Source organism: Vulpes lagopus, chromosome 23, assembly GCF_018345385.1.
Source record: "Vulpes lagopus strain Blue_001 chromosome 23, ASM1834538v1, whole genome shotgun sequence".
In the NCBI taxonomy this organism is placed as follows: Eukaryota; Metazoa; Chordata; class Mammalia; order Carnivora; family Canidae; genus Vulpes; species Vulpes lagopus.
In genome coordinates, this window is record NC_054846.1 from 10,986,994 (window position 1) to 11,014,911 (window position 27,918).

At 39.8% G+C, this 27,918-nt stretch overlaps 1 protein-coding gene across 7 annotated transcripts in view; it reads right to left on the minus strand.

Moving 5' to 3' along the window:
* Nucleotides 1–11,562: 11,562 nt before the first annotated feature.
* The window catches only part of GUCY1A1 (guanylate cyclase 1 soluble subunit alpha 1), a 61,938-nt gene continuing 45,582 nt past the window's right edge, over nucleotides 11,563–27,918 (minus strand). For all 7 annotated transcript variants that reach the window (XM_041738123.1, XM_041738120.1, XM_041738119.1 and 4 more), the window contains 3 exons: nucleotides 25,433–25,576; nucleotides 21,873–22,027; nucleotides 11,563–13,394 (listed from right to left, as the gene is read on the minus strand). In XM_041738123.1, the coding sequence (XP_041594057.1) occupies nucleotides 13,193–13,394; nucleotides 21,873–22,027; nucleotides 25,433–25,576 (501 nt within the window). In that variant the 3' untranslated portion in view covers nucleotides 11,563–13,192. The remainder of the gene's footprint in view (nucleotides 13,395–21,872; nucleotides 22,028–25,432; nucleotides 25,577–27,918) is intronic.

Here is a 27,918-nt window from a genome sequence, read left to right on the forward strand (position 1 = left end):
TTGAAAAATGAATGACACCCAAGGCGCAGGGAACACCCCGTAAAAAACTACAAGAGATTCTTATGTGGGTTGTGTCAGTTGCAAGAAGGTTCTGTACAGACTATTTCCAGCTCTGGTAGTGATGAGCTCCCATTAGCAGTTGTTCTGCAAGATTCCTGCTCTTAGGGTAAAACCTGTCCTGAAAAAAAAAAAAAAATTGCCCTCAGTGTGCAATTTGTTGGGTGGGAGGGAACCAGCATGCAAGGACTGATTGGTCAGAGCATCTGATTAAAGGAGACTGAGCCCGTCCCAAATCCCTTCATAGCCCAAACAGTAGCCAAAGTGTAGTGACACCCCACTATTCACATAAACGGTCTGTGAGGAAAAGACATTTCCTTGCATTTGCCAGATTATAACAAGACCCGTTATTTGGGTTTCTTTTTAGAGGTGTCCTACCTCCCTCACTTGGGAACCATCCAAGTTTATAATAGGGAGGGGTTTGTTTGTTTTTGTTTTGTTTGTTTTGTTTTGTTTTTGCTCTTCACTCGAATGTGTTTCATCTTTCCCTAGGGATAAAGGGTTCTGGACCCTGGTCCAGTAGGATCAGCAGATGATGGACAAAATCCAGAGAGCATCAACAATGATTGTCCTGTTCTGGGAGAGGGAAGAGAGGACATCACAGTCTTCCCTTGGAGGCTTAGATGCACTGCCACATTAAGGTTCTACCTTCATTATCACCTACTCTCAATCCTACATTACTCCCAGACCTGAAGTTGGGTATAATTTGTCCAAAAACATTCACTTTCCTGACTATGTGGAACTGCCAGGTGACATGTGGCGCAAAGTACAGAACACTGCCTGGTACTGAGTACATCCTCAATAAGTCCTTGTGCCAGGAACAGTGCCCATCACCAAGTGATCCATTTCTTCCCCTTCCTTGCAGTGAGGCTGGCCACGTCACTTAGCTTAAACTCACACTGTGAGCAGAAGGGGCATGTGTTACCCCCAAGCCTGAACATAACAACTCGCCACACAAACATTCCCATTTCCTTTTCCCATTTGCCCAATGGGTAGCTATGCTCAGGGTATAGCTGAAGATTAGAGGGTCCGTTTGGATCCTGGATGACTAGTGAAGCATCACCCCCCCCCATTATGTAAGAGATAACGGGTTCATGTGGGCTACTAACCTTCTGGGTTTTGTTTATTTGCGGGTTAGCCTACCTTAAATAACACAAGACTAGCTGGGGGCTTGCAGACTGGTTTGCTCACCCTTGTAATATTTCTGCCTCCTGTACCACATACAGCCTTTACAGGACAGGAAGCTGAGGAAATTCTTTCCCCTATACTCTGTCCATCCTAATGGGTGTGGGCCTATGCCTTGCCCTTCTGTTAAGAATCCAGACTCCAGTTAATAGGACTACTTCTTCTGTAAACAGGAAGCAAAGGTGTAATCTGGGACTTTATCTGGTCTCAAAATCATCAGGCAAGTTTGACATGAGTCATAATATTCAAGTTATTGACACAACAACTCTCTGGGGACTGAACCCAAAACTATGTCTGTACTACTGGACCAGCTCCAGAGTGCAAACTCACCACCCTGTGCCACCTACAATTTGAATAAATACACACAGCTCTCTCCTATCAGAACTACGAGAGAGCAGCACTAATGTAAATCTCACGGTATAGAAACTGTATTTGTGACAGCTACATAGTTCTGAAGACCATAAATCAAATAACGTTTAAATGTATCAAGGGTAGCTATTTAATGAAATCCTAATATGAGTTATGAGTTATAAAGGAAAGACTCCTTTGACACGATGAATATTCCATTTTATCATCATTTTCATAAAGCAGGTTTGCTCTTCTAGTAAAATATGCAAGAGCCATAATCTCTAAAGCCCACTGGATTGGGTAAGTAATATAAAGTGATGAGACCGTTTGGGAACATTTAAGACAAAAGGTGATATTGGGGACTGCGGTGAGCTAGATATTTTTCCAGCCCAAATGAGGCAGCTTCCACTCAGGGACAGCCTTTCATCGAAAGGATAAATTGTGAGCCAATAATGCTAACTACACTGAAATTCCTTAGTGAGATCTATGATCTAGATTTCTATGGAGAATCATCTAATTTTTAAATTTTGGCACTCTGTCCTAACCTTTTCCTACTTGCAAGCTAACCAGTTAGCCTGAGGCAGTTCCAAGGTTACTGGCAGAAAACATCAGACTCCTGGGACAGTGACTAAGGACTGTATTACTCACAGCAATAGCAATAGCCAGTTTCTAAAGTCCCAGTTCCCACAGGATGATGCAAAATGGGCCAGGAGGCACCTGGGTTATATTATAACATAGGAACCTTGACCTTGGGGAACCCTGAGTCTTTTATCCTGGACTGTAGGCATGCCTCCCTTTGTTCCAGAGGGAGATACTATCTGTAGCTTACAAGGTAGTTAGCTATACAAACATCCTTGAAAAAGATAGTGTGGGAAAAAGGTAGTCAGAGCCTCTGGTCATAAAAGATGCATAAATATGAAGGGCCCATGGAAAATTATCTCCCAACATTATTCATTCCTAGTTTCTATGCCATCTTGGCTTTTGGTGAATTTTTTAAGTATAGCACTCTGATTTTTTTTTTTTTTATTGAAAGAACTGAGTCCAAATATGTTCAATTTGGCTCATATAACATTTAATTATAGCTAGTATCAACAATACCGTGCAGCAGAATGAGGCCACGCTGAAGTAGTGACCTCAATCTTGCCCTGGAATCCTAGACCCAAACAGCTGAAAAAGCCCCATTAACCACCAGGTCTAATTTAGAAGGCCAGGTGGCTTTCTCCTTAAGTTTTTTGGTCATGTTAGAGATTGCATAGACTCCACCTTGACCTACAGGGGGAAAGGCTAGGACAATTTTATCATCATCCATAATCCTCAGCTCACTGGTCTGGGTGTGAAGCCTTCGAGGGCCTACGTGGCAACTTTGACTTCAGCTAAAGCTGGGGGAAATTTTATTGCACCATTCTACCCGTGTGACTTCCATCACAGGGACAACTGCTTGCAGCGTATGCGTGAATAGTCAGTCCGTTATCCCTCCAGGAAGTTTCCCTGAGTAATCAAGAGTGGTCCTACTCTGGGGAGACCTCTGTAGTCCTCTGCAGGTGCCTACTCTTGGCACTACATTGAACGTTTGAAAGTGTCATATTCCTTCCTTATTACTCCATACCCCTACCTCTACAGTACAATTCACTGTGTTTTCAGAATTAATGCATGAGGAGGACAGTCCCAAGTCGCATGTGGCGGCCCTGGAAAGAAGATAGTGGTGTTTACCATTCTCGAGATCTCTCAAGTGGAACCTACTTTAGTCAGGAGGCACAGGTTGATAATGCCTCCTCTGTCACTTCCCAGAAAGCTCGTAGACAGTGGGGTTCCCAGTTCAGTTTGAATACATAAGTCTAGTCTTTGTTAATGGAAGAACTGAGTGCAGTTGGCCCAACCTGTCCCATGGATCCATGCCGCCAGCCAGTGGTATTCATTCGATCCACTAAATAACTGAGCAGCAGCTACAGGAATGGAGTGGAAAAGATGGTTTATGTAGGATATGCATGTGCTGGAGCCATCCCCTGCTGTGTCTGATAGATTCAGTAAGGTTAAGGGGATGGTAATTAATTCATGTTCAGAGTTGTCTCATAAGAAATGGCAAGCCATTAGTCAGCACAATTTAAGGCATTTAAAACAGCTTGGAACCAAATGAAAGCATTTTCTTTTATGAGAAAGGATCCAGGGATGGCTCTGGATGATAAAGATCATTAATATCCCTCCCTCTGCCACACTTCCTGGGGGTCAATGTGTTCACTCACCAGGGGCCAGGGTTATAGCTTCCCCTTCATCATCATGAATCTGGGTCCTATTTTAGTAGCTATAACTTCACCTTTTAAAAATCTTCCCCTAATTTCACCCAGACCATTCATTTGGAAAGGCTAGGTGGTGAATGACAAGAGCATTTTTATTTTATTTTCATTTTTTAAAAGATTTTATTTATTTATTCATGTGAGAGACACAGAGAGAGAGAGAGTGAAAGAGGGTGGCATAGACACAGGCAGAGGGAGAAGCAGACTCCATGCAGGGAGCCCGACGTGGGACTTGATCCTGGGTTTCCAGGATCAGGCCCTGGGCTGAAGGTGGTGCTAAACTGTTCTGCCACCTGGGCTGCCCCAACAAGGGCATTTTAAAATAAAATTTAGAGAAATTGTATGAATTCCCCCCTCTCTGGCCTAAGCGAGGACTCAGTAAAAATTATACTTAATCAAGAAGTCATCCTATGATTTAGAACTATGCTAACCCAACAAGGGAATCCAAGTGGCTAAACCCAAAATTAAGTCTGAATTTCTATGTCCCATGGTATCTGGGCTGCCAACCCAGAGGCTGGATAGCCATGCTGGCCTCGAATTTCTGTTAGGAACAGAAAGAAAATCATGCCCAAGAAAAGCCAGAGCAAAGTCTTGAATTTTTAAAAAAGGTCTATTTAGCAGCTCCTTATACCTTTCATTCTGTTCATTACCCAAGAAGCAGCCTAGACGAGATGATTCTTTCCTTTAGCCTACTGCATTCAGTAATCAAGCTTCCTTATTAAGGTGTGTAAATCAAGGGGAGGTGACGAGAGTAGAGTCAAAAAAATTTTCGGCAATTTTTGAGAAATTCCTTCTAGTGATCAATGATACAAGTACCAGAGGGTGGTAGGAAGCATGGAGTTGAATAATTTGAGTATCAGCACATTGTTGAGTAGCTCTGGCAATAAAAAGTACACCATTGTTAGACTATAAATGTTCCAAGAATGTTAAAACAATACAGAGCTTATTTTCAAGGGCTATAATAATATAACTGCAGCAAGCTGATCCAGCTGGAATGCTGCACTGTGATCCAAAAAAGGTGTCGACATTGGTGATGCACCACTGATAGCTTCAAGAAGGGGTCAAAGGGCTGACGCATATTGTTGTGCCTGACCTACGATGGTGAACGCGTTGCTATGTTCACTACAGTGATGGATCCAGGGTAGGGATGGGGGGAATCTGAATGGTGCAGTTTCATTTAGTCTCTGGGTTCTATTCCATATCTTTAGAGAACAGGTCCTTATCACAGGCAATTACATGAATGATTCAGCAATTATAATTTGTTTTGACTGTTCATGGCCCCAGGGAGGGGTATCTTTAGTCTGCTGATACGTAGCAGTCCAAAAAGCTAGGACATTAGCAACTACCCAAGAATAAGTAAAAAATATACTAGGGCACCAGTGGGTTTTAGTTTAGCTGAACCATCAGTGAACCAGGCCCAGACATGTAGGAAACCTCTGTGAATCAAGGGATCCATTGAACCAGTAGCTTTGCTGTGGGCAGCCGAATAGCTCCCCCCACAGTGACAGCTGCCACTTTTCCATGTGAGGTTGAGGTGGCCCTGGGGTCAGGCCAGCTGCGTGCTTGATCATCCTGTTTCTACTTACCAAGGGAAGCTTGGGAGCCAGTCCCACCTCGTTAATGATTGAGTCTGAGTCAACCTACTCTGAAGTGGAATATCAGGCTGGACACTCTCAAGATCCTGAGGGCTAAGGCTTCCGGTTTTGACAAGAGCCTAGTGGCAAACTAATAGGGGCTTGATAGTAAGAGTCATTTAGTAGCTCTTCTGGGGAGGCGACAAGTCTAAACCTCAAGGAGGGCTTCTGAGGAAGGCCTGTAATCACCAGAACGCTCAGAGGAGGGCCTTGTAGCTCCGAGATGTGGTTAAAGTTGCGGGGCACCCAAGTTACTAACATTTACCTACGTGCTGCTCCTACCGATCGGGAATTCTTCTGGAATTTAGGAAACAAAGACTTCCCAGCTGCTGCCATCCTTTCTTAACAAAGCATGGTGCATCTAGCATGCTCATTCCCCAAGTGAACTAGCTGAAATTTTAATAATTCACCTGGTTTATGCTCATTGGGCATGCAGATTTTCTTCCTTTGCTGTGAATATAAATGTACCTCCCAGTAACCATTGTCTAGAGAGGGCCTGAAACATCCTTTAAGCCAGGACTGATCTTTGCCTCAGTTACGATAATGAGGTAGACTAGAGGCTGGCCCCCTGGCTGGGGAGGAAGTCTTCTCACTTGGAGGACTACAACCAACAACCAAGCCACAGTTTAGGCAACTGGCTTTGAACCTCCTTTCTGATGCTTGACATGCAAATTCCTTCCAAATTCTTCCTCACTAGCAGGCAACACAATGGAGGACCATGTATAATCCTGCGGACCATGTGTAATCCTCCATATGATCTGGTCACCATACTTGTCACTGGTTCCCATAGACTCTTCCCTCAAAACCTGTTCATCAGCCCGCAACATCTTTATACTCCCTCTTCCAGGAAACCATCTCTCTGTCAGGATCCCATCCTCATTGCTAAAACTGTCAAAAACTATGAGGAGTGAGCTTTTAGTTCAATTGCAAATTAACAATTTCAACTGCCACAGTTTCATGGAGGCTGGCAGCAGGTTCCTGGGGCAGAGATTAAAGACTTCATTTCTCACAACTATGATAGCAGGCGGAGAGCCTCAGCTGTAATTTGCACTGGTTCCCTGGGCCCCAATTCCACAGGACACTGTGAAGAGAACCAAGCGACCCTGCACACACAATGGGTTGCATTATAAGAAAGAAGCCCTGAGTTTAGGAACACAATTTTTTTTATAATGGTCACTAAATATGCCTGCCCTTTTGCTCAAGGGAGACATCATCTTGATTTTCAAAGGCGGTTTCCTAGACAAACATCCGGAAAAGATAATGTAGACCAAAGGCAATCTGTGCTTCTGTTTCCCTACCAAATAAAAGGCAGTGATGGAAAGTTGTTTTTCAGCAGAATGTAGCTGAGACAAATTGCCCCCCAGAGCTTGTGCCACTAACCATTACACTTGGATAGCCAGAGTACAGTTTTATTCTTCCGTTTAGTTTTTTTTTTTAATTTGATTTTATAGTTACTTGAAAAACTTGGATAGTAGTCTTGTTGAAAATAGGAACTTTACATATCTAAGGAAATTCATTTTGGTTATGTTAGTGCCATATTTGACAGTAAATTTTTGAAAAGGGATAATAGTTGTTGGTCCTGTTTTTCCACACTGTTGTGTTGGAAGTTTCTTACATCTGTAGCAACAAGACCTACATCAGAACAAATGTGTTTGCATGGCTTGGAACAACATTGCTTTCATATGACTCGACAGTTCACTTTTCTTTTTAAACAGCACTCATTTGAAATTTTAAAAAGTTTTTTTTTTATTATTTAACACTTTCATTACAATAGTTACGTGGCAGCAATATCTAACAAGCTTCTGAGATACAGGATAACTTTTTGAAAGACTTTGCAACTCGGCCAAAGCAGAACTCAAAATAAATGTGTTACTTAAAAAGACTGTGAAAGTAATAATAAAAGGAGTGTTGTTAGTATCAAGAAGGTTTTCAATGCAAGGTCCAACGGGGGTTCTATTTTACATAGAAGAAAAATGAAAAGTAGTACTTAAATTAGAAAAAGAAATGTATCTTTACCAAAAACTGGAGGAAAATAGGTTGATATGCTGAAAAGAAAATTTTAGTTGCCTATATGTGAAGCTCCATGAATCATTCCACAGAATAGAACCAAATAAACTAATTCTCTTTATTCCTCAAAAATCAAAAGTGGCTTCACCTAAGGCAAAAGTCACCAACTTCTCCTAGTTATACATTTATTTCAAATATTATTTACATTTTTTCCTCTCTTGATAAAAAGCTCTTAAGTTTGAGGGTTATGTTACCTTCCTGGGGTGTTCTAGGAGTAGAATGCTGGGAACCTCCAAACCTCTGGAGATACTGATAAGTCTTAGGGTACAGGTCATATGCACATTTTAGGAAGGATGATGGTCTGTGTCTCTCCTCTTTTATCCAGTTTTCATAGTTGTATGTGACTCGGTGAAAATGAAGACCCACTAGGCTATTGCAGCAGTTTCCACTGGGGCTAAGTAAAAAAAAACAAAAACAAAAAACCAAAAAACACTAGAATTTTAAATTGTATTCATGCTCATTTAAAAAATAAAATAAGCTTTTCCCTATATCATAGTATATCAGATTGGGGACAGCATATTATATTTTTAAATCATAAATCTTAGTAATATTACATTTATGCTTATGTGTTTATAATATATTGTCAGTGTACTACAATATTTTACTAGTAGTGTGCAGGAATCCAAAGATTGACGAACATTGCTTTAGATGAGTGAATATCAAGTTGTCATAAGATTTTGCAAGGCATCTTTAATTAACATGTGGGAGGAGGTGAAAGAACAGCACATTCTCAAATACTAATATATTTTTATTCACTTCAACTTTCCACGACAATTTATTTGGGGAAGAAGGCAGCCTACTGTGACTGAACACTGCCGAGATGCTGCATATCCCTGCTGCACTGGGCAGCAGTATTCCTGAGGGCATAGAATTCCATGACCACTGTCACTATAGCTTTCCAGAAGGCTTAAATTTTACCCCTCTTATTCCCACTGTGTAATACCTTGGATTGTCCAACTTCTGTAGCAACATTTTTTTGTTTCGCTTTGTTTTAATTTTCTCTGAGCCTGCCTCAGAGTTCTTTCCTCAATACAAATGGCTTTGGCAACATTTCAGACTAAACAACCATCTTAGCAGATACCTTACTTAAGGTTTGGACGTTATGCATAGTCACTTTTTTCTGCCAAGCACATTTCATCACAATCTGTAAGGTTTATTTGCAATGTAATATTTTGACATTAAATACTAAAAAAATTGAAAGGAAGCACAACCTTATCCAAAATCTTTTACCAGAATATCTGAGAAATCCAAATCTGCCATTTAAATTTTGTCCTGATTTCTGTCCCAGTGTTTAAATCTAAAATATTAACATTTTCCTGAAATAAACTTCATTATGATGGAGAGGAGTGTGTACTGATATTGATAAAAGAAGCCTGGCTTTCAGAATATCACTTTTTTTTCTTTTTGTTTAGTTTATTTCTATTTTTTAAAATGGGAATCTATGCATTTATGAAGCCTCTGCTATTTAAATGTTTTATTTATTTATTTATTTATTTTTGCAGATACCATTTGAATAGAAGAAATGGGCATAGGTAGAGGAATAATGGCTTTGGATGAAAAAGTATGTCGATTTTGTGAGCCAGTTAAAACAGATGCAGGTACGAAAGGTTAAGAGCAAAGCTGCTTCACAGGAAATATATAGATGGCAACAAAATGTAAAACGTTTGAAGTGACTGAAAGTAAGAACATCAAATGAGTGCACATCACCCACCTACTAAAAGAAGCACTTGAAGCTGCACTTTGTCTAGAATCTGGAAGCAAATGTGCTAACAGCAGAAGGAAACTGAGTGCAACAAAAACTATGAAGGACTAATTACTTCCATAAGTTTAGGCTTTTCAGGACAGGAGTGATTCTTCCTCTGCTCGCGAGAGAACACAAAGATGTCCCAGGCTTTGAGAAGAATCCTAACCACAAATGTACATATTAAAACTGTAAACTTTGATTAAAGTACATTTTGGTGTTCTCTGCTTAGTGAAGCAGGCAGCCCTTGCTTTTAGCTTGTATTTAGACAAGGAGGTTGCACTTCTCTATGGTCTCTGCAGCACTGAGTTCTTGCTTTGTAGAGGATGGCAAGTCCTTCAACACAGGAATTGTTAACACCCCGGCCTAGCTCTTTCCAGGATCTGCCCTCCATCTCTCTCACCCATCATATTCCCAATCCTTCCACCCTTCAAATCTGCCGTCATTTAACTTTCCAGGGACAACCATCTAAAGAGTGCACTGACGTGCACAATCAGGCAAAATGTACTTTAAGTTTTATTGTTCAGTAAAGGTTAATGATCTATCCAGCTATCCCGATGAGTGTGTGTGAGAGATTCCTTTTCACTCTTTAATAACGATTTATCCAGGAAAAAAAATCCATGCACTTGAAACTACTATAAGAATTCATTAACCCATTCTTTTTGGGACCATTGACTGTCGTTTTAACAGGGACTTGCAAGTTGCTTAAGAGCATTATATAGCCCTAGACTTCATTGGGGCTTTGCATGAAAAGCTCCAGTTGGGCATTTTCCAGCCGGGGAATCTCAGGGAGCCATGTCTATCTCCCAGACACTATGTGGAGTAGACTCTCCCCTTTGTTCACTTCTTTCACTTGCTAGACCCACCACAGAACACCCTGTTCCATCCTATGACTGCTTCTAACATAACCATGGGACATGCTTGGAAGGGTCTGCCTTGGCATGATTGGCAATATGAGCGAGAAGTCATTTGGCAGAGAGGTTGGTGAAATGTTAAAGCAATTTTTCTTTCCTTCTGACCAAAGGATCTGAAGGACTAATGACATTTAGAGTAGTATGAAATTCCAGTACCGGACGTGCCATCTTTATGTTCACACCTGTGTGTTCATACTCAGGGAACAGCATGAATCATTTTCTTTTGAGATATAGAAGGAACAAGAAGCCACAGATGGAAACAATAAGACTAGAACAAGGGCAGCCCAGGTGGCTCAGCAGTTTAGTGCCGCCTTCAGCCTAGGGTGTGATCCTGGGGTCCCGGGATTGAGTCCTGCATCGGGCTCCCTGCATGGGGCCTGCTTCTCCCTCTGCCTGTGTCTCTGCCTCTCTCTGTGTGTCTCTCATGAATAAATTAAATAAAATCTTAAAAAAAAAAAAAGGACTAGAACAAAAAGAACAGTTCCTGGAATTCAGAGACACAGGCTGATTGGGAATCACTCTTGGGACCCACATTACTTCTTAGAATAGTTAAACTGGCAACAATATTCAAAACTCTCAGCCCCCAAATCTGTCATAGACCCTCTGTCCATTCTACCCATCATCCTTAATTCTACTCCTAACTTCAGAGCTGCTAGTTTGATCCCTTACTTTTCTTGAAATCTTACTGTTTAGAGTTTCTGTCCCTGGCTACTATCAGTGGTCTGGATTTAAAAATGTCTCCATAATTGCTACCCTGCATCATGGATAAGAGAAAAAAAGGGCTCCTTAATTGTTTTTAGCATCCATGCTGTGAATTTTGAATATAGTCTATCATGGAAATGTATGTTCATCTTACTTAAGATCCATAAAGTATTCCATAATTAGTGACCCTTTGTAGGCTGGCCCAGGGCATCTATCACAGAAAATTTAATTTCTTTGCGAAATTACATTTTTGGTAACTTTTTATTTAAATAAATTGTCAAACTTATGGAATAGTTATAAGAAAAGTGCAAGGAATTCCTGTAGATCTTTAACTCACGTTGTTTACATTTTCTTCCATTGGGTGTGTGTGTGTGTGTATACAGAGAAAATATTCTTTGAATTTTATTTTATTTATTTATTTTTAATATATATTTTTTATTGGAGTTCAAGTTGCCAACATTTAATTCACTTACAAACTTGGAACACAAATTCGTACCCAGTTGGGGTCTGTTTAAAAATTTGATAAACACATTTTATTTTATGCTTTCCAATTTCCTTTAATTCGTTTCATTTTGTTGTAATAAGGGCTCAGTTCTAGAAAGAAATATGTATAGAAGTCTTTATTTTTCTTTAAAATGCTTTTATTAATTTCATATAATTGTGAGACTATAACTCTATTTTCCCAAGGCCTATAATACTTTCCGATAATAGGATTGGTATTTAACAAGATTCAGTCAGTGCTTCAAGATGTTGGGATATCATTTAGTAAATAAATTGTCGTTGTATCTGTTGTAGTAAATTTCGGATACTAGAGGTCAATCAGTAATGACTTTTCATTCCTGAGATCACCAGGCTAGTGTGTCTATGGCTCTGCTAATACTGATTTAAAAATTATAATGTTCATCTTTCTCCTGCCTTGAAATTGAACTCTTTTTAAAATCAGATCCTTATCCCAAACCAAACTCTGTATGTTATTTAGGTCTTCAGAGAGCTTAGACTAATATCATTAAAAATAAAAGTTCCAGCTCCAGAAAAATGTTTAAGAATTTCCATAATGAAATCACAGCATCGTTTTCTTCACTGATATTAACATTCTTTTTAAAAAAGATCATTGAGATAATTCAACTAGAATAAAAAAATTCACAGATGTGTACTTAATTAGACAAAAAAAACTTGATGATTCTTAGGACATATATACACACCAAAGTGTCCAACACAAATATTTAAAAATAAGCTACTAGCGAAAAGAACAAATCTCATTTCCCACTTCTGAACTTAGATTTTCTCATTGGAACTTTGTACAGCTCAGCAAGACAATGCAGGGTGTCTGCTGAAATAGATCCAAATTTCTGTGTGTTTGTGTGTGTTTTAATGTCTTATTTCCGTGCTTTATGGTATATCCCCTGGACTCTTACTTTACTCTCATGTTGCTTCTAATTAAATTAGAATGATGTTATTGCATTTTAATACAGGCTAGAAGTCTCTTTTATCCCGAATGTTATGCTACAGAAACAAATGAATACGAATTAAATTGCTAATATGAATTAAAATAGCCTTTAAAAGTGCAGAATAGAAAAATGTCAAACAAAAGGCAGTATTTATTGATATGACACATCATGTTATGGCAGATATTTTTATAAAACAATTTTTGATATTTATAGAAGAACTATTTTATATTCATATTGCATCTAACCCATAATTGCTCATTTTCTTAAAAAAGGAAAAGTGCAACAGAAAAAAAATACTCAACCTATTTCATTACATATGCCACCAGTTAAATGAAGAAATATAATAAAATGCAGAGCTGAAAGGTGCAAAGAGCTTATGGTATCAAAGACTATCATTTCTATTTGGAAAGCTTTTTTTAAGGCAACACAATCACAAATACACTTTGACAACCATGGCATTCCACCAGGACACAAGACTGCAGGTTACTCCATCAGGTTGCACAGGTCAGGTCACTACAATTACCTGATATATGTACAATGTATTGAATTTCGAGTACAGGTAGTAAGTGATAGTTACAGTAAGAGAAATATCCCCCTAATTTGATGTTTCTTTCCTTTTTTTTTCCTCTGAAGACTTGAAGTGAATACATTTTTGTCATGTTAAGTGGAAGAAAAGTAGATCGTGACTTAGTTCCTGAAATTTCAATACTACTCTTAGTCATTTCAATCTTAAAGTGCTTTCAGAGATTCCACACATGCTCATAGGAGTCAAAACCCAAAGACTAATAATCAGATACATATTTTGTTAATCTACTCCTGAGGCTTTGCCTAAAAAATTGGCATTGCCATCTTCAACATCTTTCTTCTGGAACCATGGTTTTGAATTTGTTGCTGGTTCATAAGCTTCCAGAAAATGACAGATTCCAGGAATTTCACTGGGGAAGTTTGGTGGAAGTTCCTCCCTTGAACGAGGGGTAAACACAAAACCAGGGCAGTCTTTGAGTAATCTGAAATGATTAAAATCAAAACATTAATATTAACATCTAATACTGATATAACTGTCTACACAAGACAAAACAACCCAACTAAATGAATATTACCGAGAGTACAGATCTTCTTTGACCTATAATGGGGTTGCATCTTAATATGCTGAACATATCATAAATTGAACATACTGTAAGTTGAAAATGCATTTAATACACACCTAACCTACAGAACGTTGGCTTAGCTTGCCTTAATGTGCTCAGAACACTTACAGTAGCCTGCAGTTGGCAAAATCCTGTAACACACAGCCTACACATTTTTTATTATAACACATTTATAATAAAATATTTAATATTTCATGTGATTTCTTCAATGTTTTATTTAAAGTGAAAGAATGGTTGTATGGGTACAGAATGGTTGTAAATGTATCTGTTGTTTAGCCCTTGACTGGGAACAGAAATGTCATGTGGCATATCACTAGCCAGGGAAAAGATCAATATTCAAAGAAAGATCAAAATTCAAACTATGGTTTCTACCAAATGCATATAGTTTTTGCACCATTTTAAAGTTGAAAAATCATTAAGTTGAACCATCAAAAGCTGGAGACCGTCTCTGTAATAAACCAACCATTTTCAGGGTGATTGACAGAAAGATCCTAATTATTTTAATAAGCATCTTCACAGAAGAACAATGAAAAATCAATTCACAATAACAAAAATATTCTACCAAATAATGTATTTCACTCATATTAGGAAAAGTAATCATAGATATAATCAATAACTCATATAACAGTAAATTCACGGTAGTGGGAAAAATGGAAAATAATTTTAAAGTCTAATTATAGCAAAAAAAAGAAAAACCCCAAACCCATGAATAAACATAGTGTTATAGAATAAGGCTTCCTAAGTTGAAAAAGAAGACATTGTCCATTTATTGATTCATTTATTTTGTAAATATTTTGAAAAAGTAATCAAGGGCAAGAAGTTGTGAAAGAAAAGTTCTATATAAGATAGATATAGATATAGAAATAAATAATTAATAATGAGAATGACATTTGAATCTCTCAATAGAATTTTTATGAATTCCAAGTAGGTAAGAGTAAAAGAAGATTTAATTGTACAAATTGACACTTTTCTTACTATCTGGTACTGGAAATATTTCTTCTAAATTTATCTGTTTACCATATTTTACTATTTGCTACTAACTACTTGTCCATTATGGTAAACTCATTTTTTTGTGCTTATTTATTTTTGATTTTTAAAAAAGTTTTTGTTTATATCCCAGCTAGTTAACATACAGTGTTATATTAGGTTCAGGATAATATGGTGATTCAACACTTCCATATAACATCTGGGGCCCTCCTTAATCCCCATCACCTGTTTCACCCATCCCCCACCCACCTCCCCTCTGGTGACCATCAGTGTGTCCTCTATGATTAAGGGTCTATGTCTTGGTTTGACTGTCTCTCTATTTTTTCTCCCCTTTGCTTGTTTGTTTTGTATCTTAAATTCCACATATGAGTTAAATTCATTTTAAATTCCAATCCTACTGATGAAGTTACTGGCTCCTCTTTCTATTTGCTTCCCTAGCTTTCTGTCAAATGCATACTTAATAAGCATCTTTCTAACTTATTATTCAGGCACATGCATTCAAAATGGAAAATGTTGACAGTTCTGGGCCCTAAACCAAGTTCCACAGAAAACCACTTATTGTATCTGCCCAACCAGATCATGGCCTCCTACTCCTCAGTTTGTGATATCATGTCTAAATGTAATAGACTGATGGTGTCACATTAGATTTGGTACCGTGACATCCTTCTATGTACTCAAGAAACCAACTGAATAGAAATCTAGGTCTCAAAAATGGGAGGCGTTCAATAGAAAAGAACAGGTGAGCATTCAATGAGCTAATTTTTAAAAACTCATCAATAAATATGTAATCTGCAAAATAACTTATGAAATAATGCTTTAGTCATGATCCGTAAATATTTGAGAGCCTCTTATTTATAAAGCATACCATTTGTTAATATATAATGAAAAGTTACAGAATGCCATAGTATTAAAAGTATAAACTTCAAAGTCTGGGAGATCTAGGTCGGAATAGCAGCAAGGATGTCAGTTTTCTGGCCTTTAAGATGGAGTCATAACAGTTCAGGTCCCTTAGGACACTTGTAAAGATTAAATAAATAGACTAAACATGACTGGTTAAGCATCAATTAGCTATTAGTTAACACTCAGCGCATTGGTAACATTTAGGGAGCAGAAGCCTTCATCTACTATTGGTGGGATATAAGTTGGTAAGACCAATTTGGACATCTGATTGATGCTTAGGTAAAGCTGAACTGGATATAGCCTATGATCTGGGAATACCATTTGTAGGTATATTATAGAGATACATGCTTATTCATACTCTAGAATACATATTATATGACATGCACATATAGTGACATGCTAGACCTGGCTTTTGACTGGCTTATGAGAGCCAAACATTCAGAAATTTTATGAGCCAATTAAAACCATCTGTAGACTGAAACCGACTGTGGTGGGATTTATTCATGAGAGACATAGAGAGAGAGAGGGAGAGACACAGGCAGAGGGAGAAGCAGGCTCCATGCAGGGAGCCCAACGTGGGACTTGATCCTGGGACTCCAGGATCATGCCCTGGGCCTAAGGCAGACGCTTAACCGCTGAGTCACCCAGGCGTCCCAGGAATAATTTAAATAAATGGACTGGGTTTACATTTCATAAAAAAAAAAAATCTGAAAAACATAATATTCAGCAGATTTAAGGCAAATCATGAAAGGACAGGGACAGGTTGAATGAGAATCTATTTTTCTCTGGTTTTGTTTTACCACCTGGAGGAACCTAAATGAGAGTTACAATCTTGGCCTCTTTCTGCCCACTTTCTTTCCTGGTAAACCGAAGCAGCAAATCTTATTGGTGAGTTTGGGAGAAGCTGCTGAGCGTGCTTTTCTCTTCTCAGTGCCTTTCTGCCTCTCTCTTTGGGAGCCTGCCTGTCTGTAGGAAATGTATGTTGTCAGCTGCCCCCACAAACCCTGTGGGGCACAGAGTCCAGCATGTCAGACAACGGGGTGGGGGGACTAGAATATTTCATTTTTGTTTTTTAAAATAGGGATCTGAAACAAAAATGACAAAATACTGACATTTATTAAATACTAGTATTGGCCGTATGGATGTCATGTTTTCTTTTATGTTCTTTAATCATTTAAATTAATTTATAAAGTGCATTTGTAAAATGCATAAAAATAATAAAGGTTTGATAAATGGCAACACATAAAATGATAGGTAATTAAGGACTTTTTTCTGTTCACATCAACCCAACATTTCCTATTTAAATACGGTATTTACAATCATAACCTTATATTTAAATTTATATAAAATATTCAGTACCTAGAAGTGGCCTTAAAGTATACCATTTGATTTTATTAAGGGGTTTACTCAGGATGACACATCCGGAAAGCTCTATGTTTAGGACTGTACGGCATGCTTTCTGAATACAAATTCTATGCTTTTTAAAGAAACCTACAGATAAACACAATTAGAGTGTCATGGAGTTAGAAATGTTCATGATATCATCTTTAAGGAAAGATCAGAATGTTTTTTTAAAGATTTATTTACTTAATGTGAGAGAGAGAGAGAGAGAGAGCACGAGCAGAGGGGAGGGGCAAAGGGAGAAGAGAATCTTAAGCAGGATCTGTGCTGAGTAAGGAGCCCACCTCGGGGCTCAATCTCATGACCTTGAGATCACCACCTGGAGAGCATAACCTGAACCGAAAGCAAGAGTCAGACACTTATGCACCACCCAGGTGCTCCCAAAAGATTGGAATCTTTAAGGAAAACAGGTTGCAAAAATAAAACCATTTAGATGAGAGGCTGAAGGAGATAAGACCCAAGAAAAGCAGCAATGGTTTCGGGCAGCTGTCCACACATGGTGGGGATTTTCTTTACTGTCCCTCGACCAGACAGCTTTCTCCCCAGATTGCTGCAACAACTTTCCTATTTTCTGTCATCTTTCTCCTATTCTCTTTCTTCTCTTTGTCCTTCCCCTTATAAAATTCAAGTCCTTCTTCTCTGTTATTATTAGATTCTCAGATCTCTCTTGCAACCAGGGGTTCCTGGGTCTACTTCCCCACCCACTCTGCGTAGAATCCATTTTTATCTCCCACCTGCCATTTTTGTCTTTAATGATCCCTGAATCACCACATAAACTTGACTTATTAATCCACTGACCTGAAACTTGGACAATATTTAGTCTTGTCTCAGCTTTCTGCAATTCAGTACAATCAAACAAGAATGAAGAAAATTGTCCCCCAAAATAAAACTCCTCATGACACTGAGAATAAAGGAATGTATAACTGTCATGACATAGAAGCATTCTAAATTACTGATTAAAATTGGAAGTGAAAGGTAATATCTAAAGTTAAGGATTTTTTGTGCATGTTGGGTATGTATTCTGTGTCCTAAATTTACAAATATTTCATAAATATATCAAGGAAGCTACAATTGATGTTATTTTACTTTTTGAGAAATGTCACCCCAGAATTCAATGTATTAGCAATAAAATTCTTCAAGGAAATAATTCAGTTTTATATTTGTACAATGTCTAATGGAGTCTATTGTTTGTCCCAAACTTTGATAGAGCTGAAATTATGTCTTTATTTTACAACCCAATTATTAAATTTCACAAAGCATGGACTTTTGATTGAAATTTAAATGATCTATTCTACTTTAAATTTCCCTATCATTTGGAAAAAATAGTTTTTAAAAGAAAGCATTTTAAAATGTGGTTAAATATATTTCATATTAAGTGCTTATTTATTACCTAAATAAAGTATTTTAACTACCACTTGCCCTTTAGATAAGACATAAATATTTCCTATATGAGAGTAAGAGGTAAGTAAATTGAAAAAGGAAAAAGAAAACATACCATATTTGTCTACCAAAGATTGAAATAAATTTAGCCAGAGCACTGATCTTCAACATCGATCAATGAGCGTATAGAACTATTATAATCAAAAGATAATTTATTAAAAATGGTGACACTATTATATGGTGTAAAATCCTGTATGTGTATGTCTCATAGCATTGCCACTATGTCAACTCTAAGGATTAAAGCTATGAGCCTTCTCCTGTTGCTGAAAATCTGTATTAAAGTGTTACAATCCTCTGTTGGAAGATTTGGACAATATTTAGTCTCGTCTCAGCTTTCTGCAATTCTGTACGATTGAGATCATCAATTACATTTTGAGAGTAAAATGAGTAGCTGTTATCAATGTCTTCTATTAAGATTCAAGGCAACCAGACTTCGAGATGTGAAACAAAGGAAGATTTTGGTGGTTTTTTTTTAAGATTTTGTTTATTTATTCATGAGAGATACGGAGAGAGAAGCAGAGACACAGGCAGAGGGAGAAGTAGGCTCCATACAGGGGAGCCTGACGTGGGACTCGATCCTGATCCTGGGACTCCAGGATGATGCCCTGGGCTGAAGGTGGTGCTTTAGGGTTAGCCACCCAGGCTGCCTCAAAGGAAGATTTTGAAAGAGTTTTGTGTTATACTGGTTAAAAACAAAATAGAAGAAACAGAAAATGCACTTTTTCGATGCAAAGGTGTGGTTTTAAGGATAGACATACACCCAAGGATTCCTCAAAGTGCCCATGCGTATACATTGAACACTTTACAAGAACCACTCTTCTGTTATCACAGGATCATTGCTCTCAAATCCTCAAGAGAAGAGAGTAATATCCTCTAAGGATGTGAGTTCTTATCTTTCCCTGGTGCATCTAGGAAGACTCTAGGTCTATTAAGAGTCACCGAGGACTTTTCCAATTCTCATGCTATCGTGACTCATTTTTATATCAGAGTGGACTGTCAACCAATAAACACTTACAGCTTTCTTACTGTGTTCTGGGCACTGATCTGGGAACTGAGGATATAAAATATATACCACAGGAGGCTGGCACTCTACAAGGGGAGGCAGGCAATAAACACATAAAGAAAACACCATTTCAGACATGGGTACAAGCTAAGAAGATGAAAAAATAAAATAATGTGAGGTGTGAGAGGTGACAGTTGTTGTTCCTCTAGCTATGGCGGCTAACGGTTTCTCTTTGAAGAGGTGACACTTGACTTAAGGTCTAATTATGAGAAAGAGGAAGACGTAGGATGATCCAGGAAAGAAGTGGAAAGCAGAAGAAGAGCCAATATCCTTGATCCAAGAATGGGTTTAGCAAGTCAAATGAAAAAAAAGTAAGTCCAAAGTGGCAGAGTGTCAGTGAGTGAAGGAAAAAGTGGAAGAAAATATAGTGACACAGGCTGGCAGGACATGGATCAAAGAGGACATTTTAGTCTGTGGTAACATATTTAAATTTTGTTCTGGCTGTATTGGGAAGCCATTGGAGGGGTTTTAATGTAGGAGTGATGAGATCAGATTCATACTTTATTTTTTTTAAGATTTTGTTTATTTATTTATTTATTTATTTATTTATTTATTTATTTGAGAGAGAGAGAGAGAACAAGCAGGGGAAGTGACAAGCAGAGGGAGAAGCAGGCTCTCCGTTGAGCAGGGAGCCTGATGAGGGGCTCCATCCCAGGACCCTGGGATCATGACCTGAGCGGAAGGCGGATGCTAAACCACCTGAGCCATCAGAAGCCCCGGATTCATACTTTAGAGAGACAATCTGGCTACTGTGTGGTGGATGGACTGTGGGGAGGAGGTGCGCAAGACAGCAAGCAGAAGGGTGAGGGTGATCCTGGGTTGGCTCAGGTGGGACAGAGGTAGGAGGCTTGCCTTGGGGTGTAACACTGAAGGAAGTAAAAAAAGATGTATTCGGGATATAATTTGTAGGTGGATGTGGTAAGCTGTGAAGGGAGAAAGCAATGATCATTCTGAGGTTTATAGTCTAAGTCACTGGGTAGACGGTGGTGCCATTTCAAGGAGATTGATGAAGTTAAGTTTGGGGGGGACTGGATTTCCTCAAGCTGCGGTATGTGGGAAATCACTTGTTCTAAGACGATCACGTTAATTTTAATTTGTCAATTAGTCATCTGAGTAAAAATACAAAACAGGATACATGGGTCGTTAGCTCAGAGGAGAATTGTGGGATGGGCTAGAGATTAAAAAAAAGTGAGTTCAGACTCAGAAGACCATAGGGACAGAGTTCTGGGCACTTGGAAAGTTTGATAGGGAAAGAACAACAACACAAGAACTAAGAAGGTGAAGCCCTGGGGTAATGAGAAAAGCAGGTTAGGGGGGTGTCACAAACGTCTAAGGAATAAAATGCTCCAAGGAGGGCGTGCTCAAGCTACTCAGTTGCCATCGAAATGTTGAGGAAGATGAGAAAACTGACCCATGAGTTTAGCAAGAGACACCGATGACCCTAATAAGAACCATTTCGGTGGACTGCAAAGGACACATGTCGATTGGTGTGAGTCAAATAGCCAACTGGAGGTTAAAGAAAAAAAAAAAAGGTAGAGACGGTCAGCATAAGCAACTTCTGCAAGGAGCTTTGCTGGAAAAAGGAACATGAACACAGGGGGTAGCTGAGATACACTTGGCAACAAGGACGATCCTATTTTAAGAGGTTTGATAGTAAAAGATATGTCTGTATTTTGATGGGAGTAATCGTTCCACTAAAGAAATTAATCGCAGAGAGCAAGCAAGTATTTTCAGGAGACAAGTTTTTGAGAAAGCAAGAAGCAGCAGCCCTCCGAGCAAACCTGGAGGGACCGCCTGGAAGGGGAGCGGGGCATCTGGGGCTTTGCCACGGAATAAGTGCCTAAGACAAGGGCCCTGGGGTGGCTAGGCTGATGGGATCTGCCCCCGGAAGGTGGTGTAGTGCTTATCTGGTTGCATTTTTTTTTTTTTATTCTTCTTCTGTGAAACATGAAGTGAGGTTATCAATTTAGACTCAGGGCTGGAAAGGAGAGGTTGTGGAGCTTCAAGGGGAAAGAAGATGCTATAAAACACTGGTCTTGGAGCATAGGAAAGACAACCTGCCGGGGATAGTTAGCTTGGTAAGTGAGCTACCCCACATATCTGGAAAACCTTTTGTCATTCAAGAGTTTCCATTATAATTGGATTCTTAAAATGAGATCCAATGTATTCCTGTCTGGCATCTGAGGTAAGGGCATCCTGGGGACCGGGCCCTGTAGCCCGTGGGGACCGTACCAAGTCCGGGTGACTAGTGCCTGGACTGTACTGCTGTCAGAAGAGCCATCGAAGCAGGAGAGCATTATAGGTGCTTTGACAAGAATCAGCGTGGGGGAAGACAGGACATGTCAGGGATCACGCTGGGACCCCAAGTGTCCCCGGAGAGCTGTTCTTATGAAGCAGAGTCATGTTGAAAAAGGCGAGGGTCATGAAGTTCTTGCTTTCTTCTTGGTAAAGCCAGAGACTGTTAGGGAGGAAAAATCCATGGGAGAAAATGCCAACTACAGATTAAACAAAAGTAATAGATTTCAGGCATTCAATGCAAACCGTACCTGTACGTCGTTGGGCTGACGTTAATCTTCCGTGGTACGCTGCAGGACTCGAATTTGTTGGCCAAGGTGACATTGTTTCCAAAAAGACAGTAGCGAGGCATTTTAACGCCAACGACTCCAGCAAACACGGACCCGGAATGCAGTCCAATCCTCATCTGGAAGCCAAAGGTGACACAAGGTCCCCGTCAGGGATAAAACGCTTCCTGCTCAGCAGGACTATACAGACGCCCTTTAAATGCTTTTGCCCTTCGTTCCCCTCCTCTGCAAAACCTCCTGCCAACCTCCCTTCACTGGCATCCGGCTGAAAATTCCTAATGCAAGATCAGTCCCCCCTCAGCTCCTCTCCACTCTGCATGCATTTGGGCCTGGAAAACAGAGCATCTTGGTTTCAGCCCCCTTGGGGGCACTGCCTTCTGGGCACACCTCGCACGGTCACCAGGGGGACACGATAAAGGGTGGATGGCTGTGGACGTGGACCTGCTCTGTCCATCAAGTCAGACAGACGGAAATTCCTGGCCCCCAGGTGGGGTTTCCCAATGCACTGTCAGGCAGGGGCGAGGGAAGCCAGTTCTTAGAATATACAGAATAAAAAGATCTACGGCAAACACTTTGTCACTGCTCAATGACTAACGTGAAAGGAGAAAGGAATTGTAAGGTTTAAGCGGACGGTGACAGAGGAAGCAGAGATGGAGCTGCTTGGAGTTACATCGTGATGACTTTTGTCATTACGTAATACACTTTTTGTTTTAAATTTGTAAAGATTTTATTTATTTATTCATGAGAGACACACACAGAAAGAGAGGCAGAGACACAGGCAGAGGGAGAAGCAGGCTCCTGCAGGGAGCCCAACGTGGGACTCGATCCCGGGACCCCAGGATTACGTCCTGGGCAGAAGGCAGGTGCTCAACCGCTGGGTCACCCAGGGATCCCCATAATATACTTTTGTTAAACACTCCTGGATGTATGGAAAAACCAGAGCTGGGCCACATCTAGATATAAGGTGCGGCCTCTGATATGCTGGGATGAAAGTTTAGGAATTCTGAGGATTAAAAAAAAAGGGAATTCTGAAGATTGTCAGTGATTTGGAGAACAATTAAAACAATACTTTAAACAGGCATCTTCTATAAGGTCTGAATTCTTGCTGTTCTTATGGGATGCCCAAATTCTTAAATTGCCACTACAATACAGTAAGTTAAAGGGGGGATATTTTATATGACGATCGGACATCGCGTGCATTCTTTTCATGTCCTCTGTTCAGTGGACCATTAAAAAAAAAGTTTCATTAGATATATGCATTTTAAAAAAAGGCCAAGTACTCAATGATTTAATGTTTTTCACAATTCAGAAGACTCTAGTTTTGCCTACTTTTACAACCAATTTTAAATATTTGCTAACAACGTTCTGGAATCATTTGCTTGTAAGATGTCAAATCATGATGAATTCTGCACAAACAAAAACACGCGAGTAAGAATCAGGAGCCCTGCATCCCCAACCAAACTCTACTAACAATGGACAGTCTGACTCTCTGTGAGTCTCTTTATGTCCCGCTCGTTCTTTCTTCATCTATAAAACACAGGATTGGATTAGTTTTAGAGTCCTTTCTTTGTCACAATTTCATTTTAATCAGCAAAGCTTAGATACCCGTTACATCTGGTATTTTCTTCTTTAGGACAATACAGTTTTGCCCATGTACCAACCAATCAGTATGAACAAAAAGCTATCTTCTGTGTCTAAATATCAAACACAGTTTTAGCACATAATTTACATCAGAAAGTTTCTGCTCCTTTTGGGCCCTCTTCTGGTTAAACCAGGTTCTCTCTCTATACTTAGTTATTTTAGCTTTGTCCATGATAAACTTATCATAAACTTTTCTCTATTTCATAATCAATCATCAGTTAATCACTCAATCCAAACAGCCCAGACAATGAAAATGCCCCTTGGTTCCTCCCATGCTGCTCTCCCTCCCTCCGCCCCCTTCTCGGGTTCTGAATTTCGCTCTCAACAGCCACAGCTTTCTTTTCAGGGAATTTTTCAAATTCAGATGCAAATTCACAAATTTCATTTCCAATTCACAAGACAATGATCCAAAGTTTAAGATGCACAATGCGTCCTGAGTGGAAACCTGCTGGGGGAGTCTTCCCTTTGGGGACCCCTTTTGACACAGCACATGTCTCGCCAAGGACATCTTGGGAAGAGGAAGGAGAGTAATAGGAATCTTTTTTTTAAATTTTTTTTTATTTTTTTGAGTAACAGGAATATGATTCCAAATTCACTTTGCACTTATGCTCCCTGCCACATTCGGCCCTCTGGTTTCTATCAATACTCCACCTGCAGCTTTCTAAGCCGAAGTGGGTAGATGTCAGTGAGGAAATCAGCAGTGGTAGATGATTTATACATATGGCATGTTGGAAAAACATGTAGAGTTTGGCGGGGGGGAATAATTTTTATTCTTTCACTCTGATTCCATTCCATCGGGTAGCAGGGTAAGGAGGAAAAGACTGGGCTCAACATATGGCTTCCATTACGAAGAGAGCCAAGCCTACACTTCTGAGTAGTATAGTTTTGTATTTTACATTTTTTTTTCTTTTTTCTATGATTTTAGAGTATGCCAGATAGGATTCTCTAGGACTTCAAAGTCCCATTTCTGAAAATCATCAATAGAGGACTGTCCTATAAAAATGAAGCAGCAGATTCACTATGTGTAGGACGAGTCAAGGTGATCTTCTTGTATTCTAGTAAACTAATGCCTGGCATGGTAATTTTATCTTCTCAGCTGCAGTAAGACATTATTCTGAGATAATCTAGAAATGTTAGAGTGTTATGTGCTTTGGAAAATGCTGGGTTGGATTAGCAGTCAATTTTCATTATAGTATCATGACATCCACTGCAGGGGTTGGAAAACTAAAAATTACATTTTCCAAACTCGCTTGCATTTTCCAGATGCATTCTGGTTTGGTGAATCAGATACGCTCGCAAGCGATCTGGAAGCCGGGATTTTTGCCGGGACCGCACTTCTGCTGCTTCCAAGTGCAAGCACAACTGTGGAAGCCTTTGGGTGTCCTATGGCATGCTTAGCAGAGGGCCTAGTTTCCAGTCCCTGATTTTGTGAGGGTCACGATGCAGGATTTCCACGAACCTGATTCAAATTATAAGAAGTGCCAATAACAGAGGCAGCAGGTTTCTGAACACAGAAGTTTGCCGACTGCAGCTGGGGTGATAGAGTTCCAGAACCAGCTTCTTGATCTTGGAAAAAGCAATGGCTCTCAACAGCTTTGGGAGCCCCCCCCCCACCTTTTTTTAATTGGAGTTCAATTTGCCAACATTTAGCATAACACCCAGTGGAGCCCTTCTTTGAAGGTTTCACTTATAGATGATTTGTCCTCTCAGCGATTCTGTAAGCCACTGGATACTCTACCAAAAATTTCTCCCAGCCTCAGTAACTTACAGATTTTGCTCCCCGCAACTAAACCCCGACTGATGCTCTATTCTTTGGATAACTAATTAATAAGCATTTGCTCTCTTCCCATGACATTTGCTGGACAATACACGGTCTGCCTCACCTTGATAGGTTCTCCATGGGGAGACATGACTTCATCAGAGAGCTCCATCATCTTGAGGGCCATCAGTGCTATCTGGACGGCATGGGTGTCACTTTCTTTGTGCAATCCCCCAGCCACACAATATGCATCACCAATGGTCTCCACCTACACATAATAGATATTTTCCATATTACAAATACAAGTTCGGAAAAAATTATAGTACACATCATATAGCAGAAGTCTCAGTGTTTGGACCCTGTGGCAAATCAGAGTCAATCAGATACTCCCAGAAATGGCTTTCCCTTTTAGGAACGTCATAAAGTTTGGGAGCCTTGCCTCAGGCATCTGCTCTGGAGGGCAGTGTGATTCTGTGAGCACAACATCAGGGAGTGGCTTCTACTCCCAGACTTGCTGCTGACTCAACACATCATTTTACCTTTTTTTTCCCTTCTCCCATCATCTAAATGGCTCTGTAGAGGCAAATGATGTAATGCAAATGATATTTTGTGTTTATAACAAATTGCTTAAAGCTTTTGGAATCACCTGCCGATGTTACATCCTCTTAGCATACAGTGGTTTTTTTTTTTTTTAGGATTTTATTTATTTATTCATGAGAGGGACAGAGAAAGAGAGGGGCAGAGACACAGGCAGAGGGAGAAGCAGGCTCCATGCAGGGAGCCTGACGTGGGACTCGATCCCGGGTCTCCAGGATCACACCCTGGGCTGAAGGCAGCGCTAAACCGCTGAGCCACCCGGGCTGCCAGCATACAGTGTTTTGAACAGTCACTGGTCAATCAATGTCATACGGATTTACTAAGAATGTGTGATACAAAACTAAGACATAGTTTTTCAAAAGGATTTGAGGATTCTCAGAGAAACTATAAGTGGGTCTACATGATTATCAATAATAAAGGACAGAAATGAAGATGTCAAACAATGGTCCTATTGGAAGCCTATTGAAAATCAAGCTGTTCTATAAATTCCAAGTGTCATCATTGTCATTACTGTTGTTGTAACAGGGGATTTTTATCCGTCTGTGATGCTGATGACAAAGCTACTGGTTAATTTAAATCCACAAATCATCCACCAAATCGTAACCACTGCATTTCTCTTCTCCACTAAATCCTTACTGTAAAGTATTAAATCATATCACTCCTCTTGCCCAAACTTTCTAGTCTGGAGGGATGGAGATGAGAAAGGAAAAAAGAAAGGCAGACAAACCTTCAGTGATTCTCCATTTCCCTCAGAATAAAATTTGAAACTCTTACAATGCCCCTCAAGTTCTGACCTTTCTGCTAATCTCAGATTTTATTTCTTCATCCTCTCTCTTGCTCACCTTGTCCCAGTGCCACTGGCCTCCTGTTATCCTTCAAATATACGAAACATGTTCCCACTTTGCTATTCCTTTGCCTGGAACAATCTCCTACAGACAGCCACTTGGTATTTCCCTCCTTTCCTAAAACATCACCACATGAGAAATGCCTGCCGCAACTGTCCTCTATGAATAGCAATCGCTCCTTATCTTCTGCACTTCTCCTGTTTAGCTCTATCCGGAATATCACACCAACTGGAATACTATATACTTGCTCATTTGTTCATTTTCCCTCTTTCCCCCAGTAAAATGTTAGCCATCTCAGTTTGTCTGTTTTATTAACTCCTAAGTTGCCAGTGCCCAATATATTTGCTAAGGAGCGAACCAGGCAGCAGTGCCTCTCTATAAGACTTTCCCCAGCGATATACGAAGTACCTAAAATAATGGCTAACATGTCTCAGGTACCCAATAAGTGTTACTGAATCAGAAGTGATGCCTCACTCCTACTTGGTGTTAGATGACTATTCTCTATGCTGTCATAGCACCTCGTGGGCATGTGTTCAGAATCGAGCATTCACCATGTCATATGGAAATCTGGCATTGGTCAGCCCGCCCTTCTCTCCCCCGACATGAGATCTTTTCGCTCATGCTGGCCAATCCTGGATGACAGTAAATATCTGCTAAAACAATCAAAAAATGAAGACTGAATGAATTGCAAAATGAACCAAAGACTAAAGACAACAAGAAAATGAAGTTAAATAAAGTCCTGGTACAAACAGGTCCCAGGGAAAACAAAAAAGCTAGACTGTTTCTTGGAAGCCACCACACTCACAGGCGAGCTTATGATTTCACAATCCGTATATCTTACATTTATCTCATGGTTAAGAAGCTTCTTGATTTGTCTCCAGGTATTTTCATGCAAAATCAGAAGGGAAGGGAAGGTGGAAATACAGACAGAGCAGATGATTCACTAGCTAGCTTGGGTTGTGGTTGGATTAACCATGGAACTCTCTGGCTACTATCCACGTGGTAAACAGCACGGATTCTGAATACTTGATTGGAAAAACTGAATTGTTTTAGTTTCAACAAGTTGAAATTTGTAGAAGAGGGCTACTGCCCCTGTTAGCAGTGACAGCAGCAGCAAGGGAGACCGAGCCTTTCTTCTTACAATTCTGAGAGGAGACAGTGTCAAGAT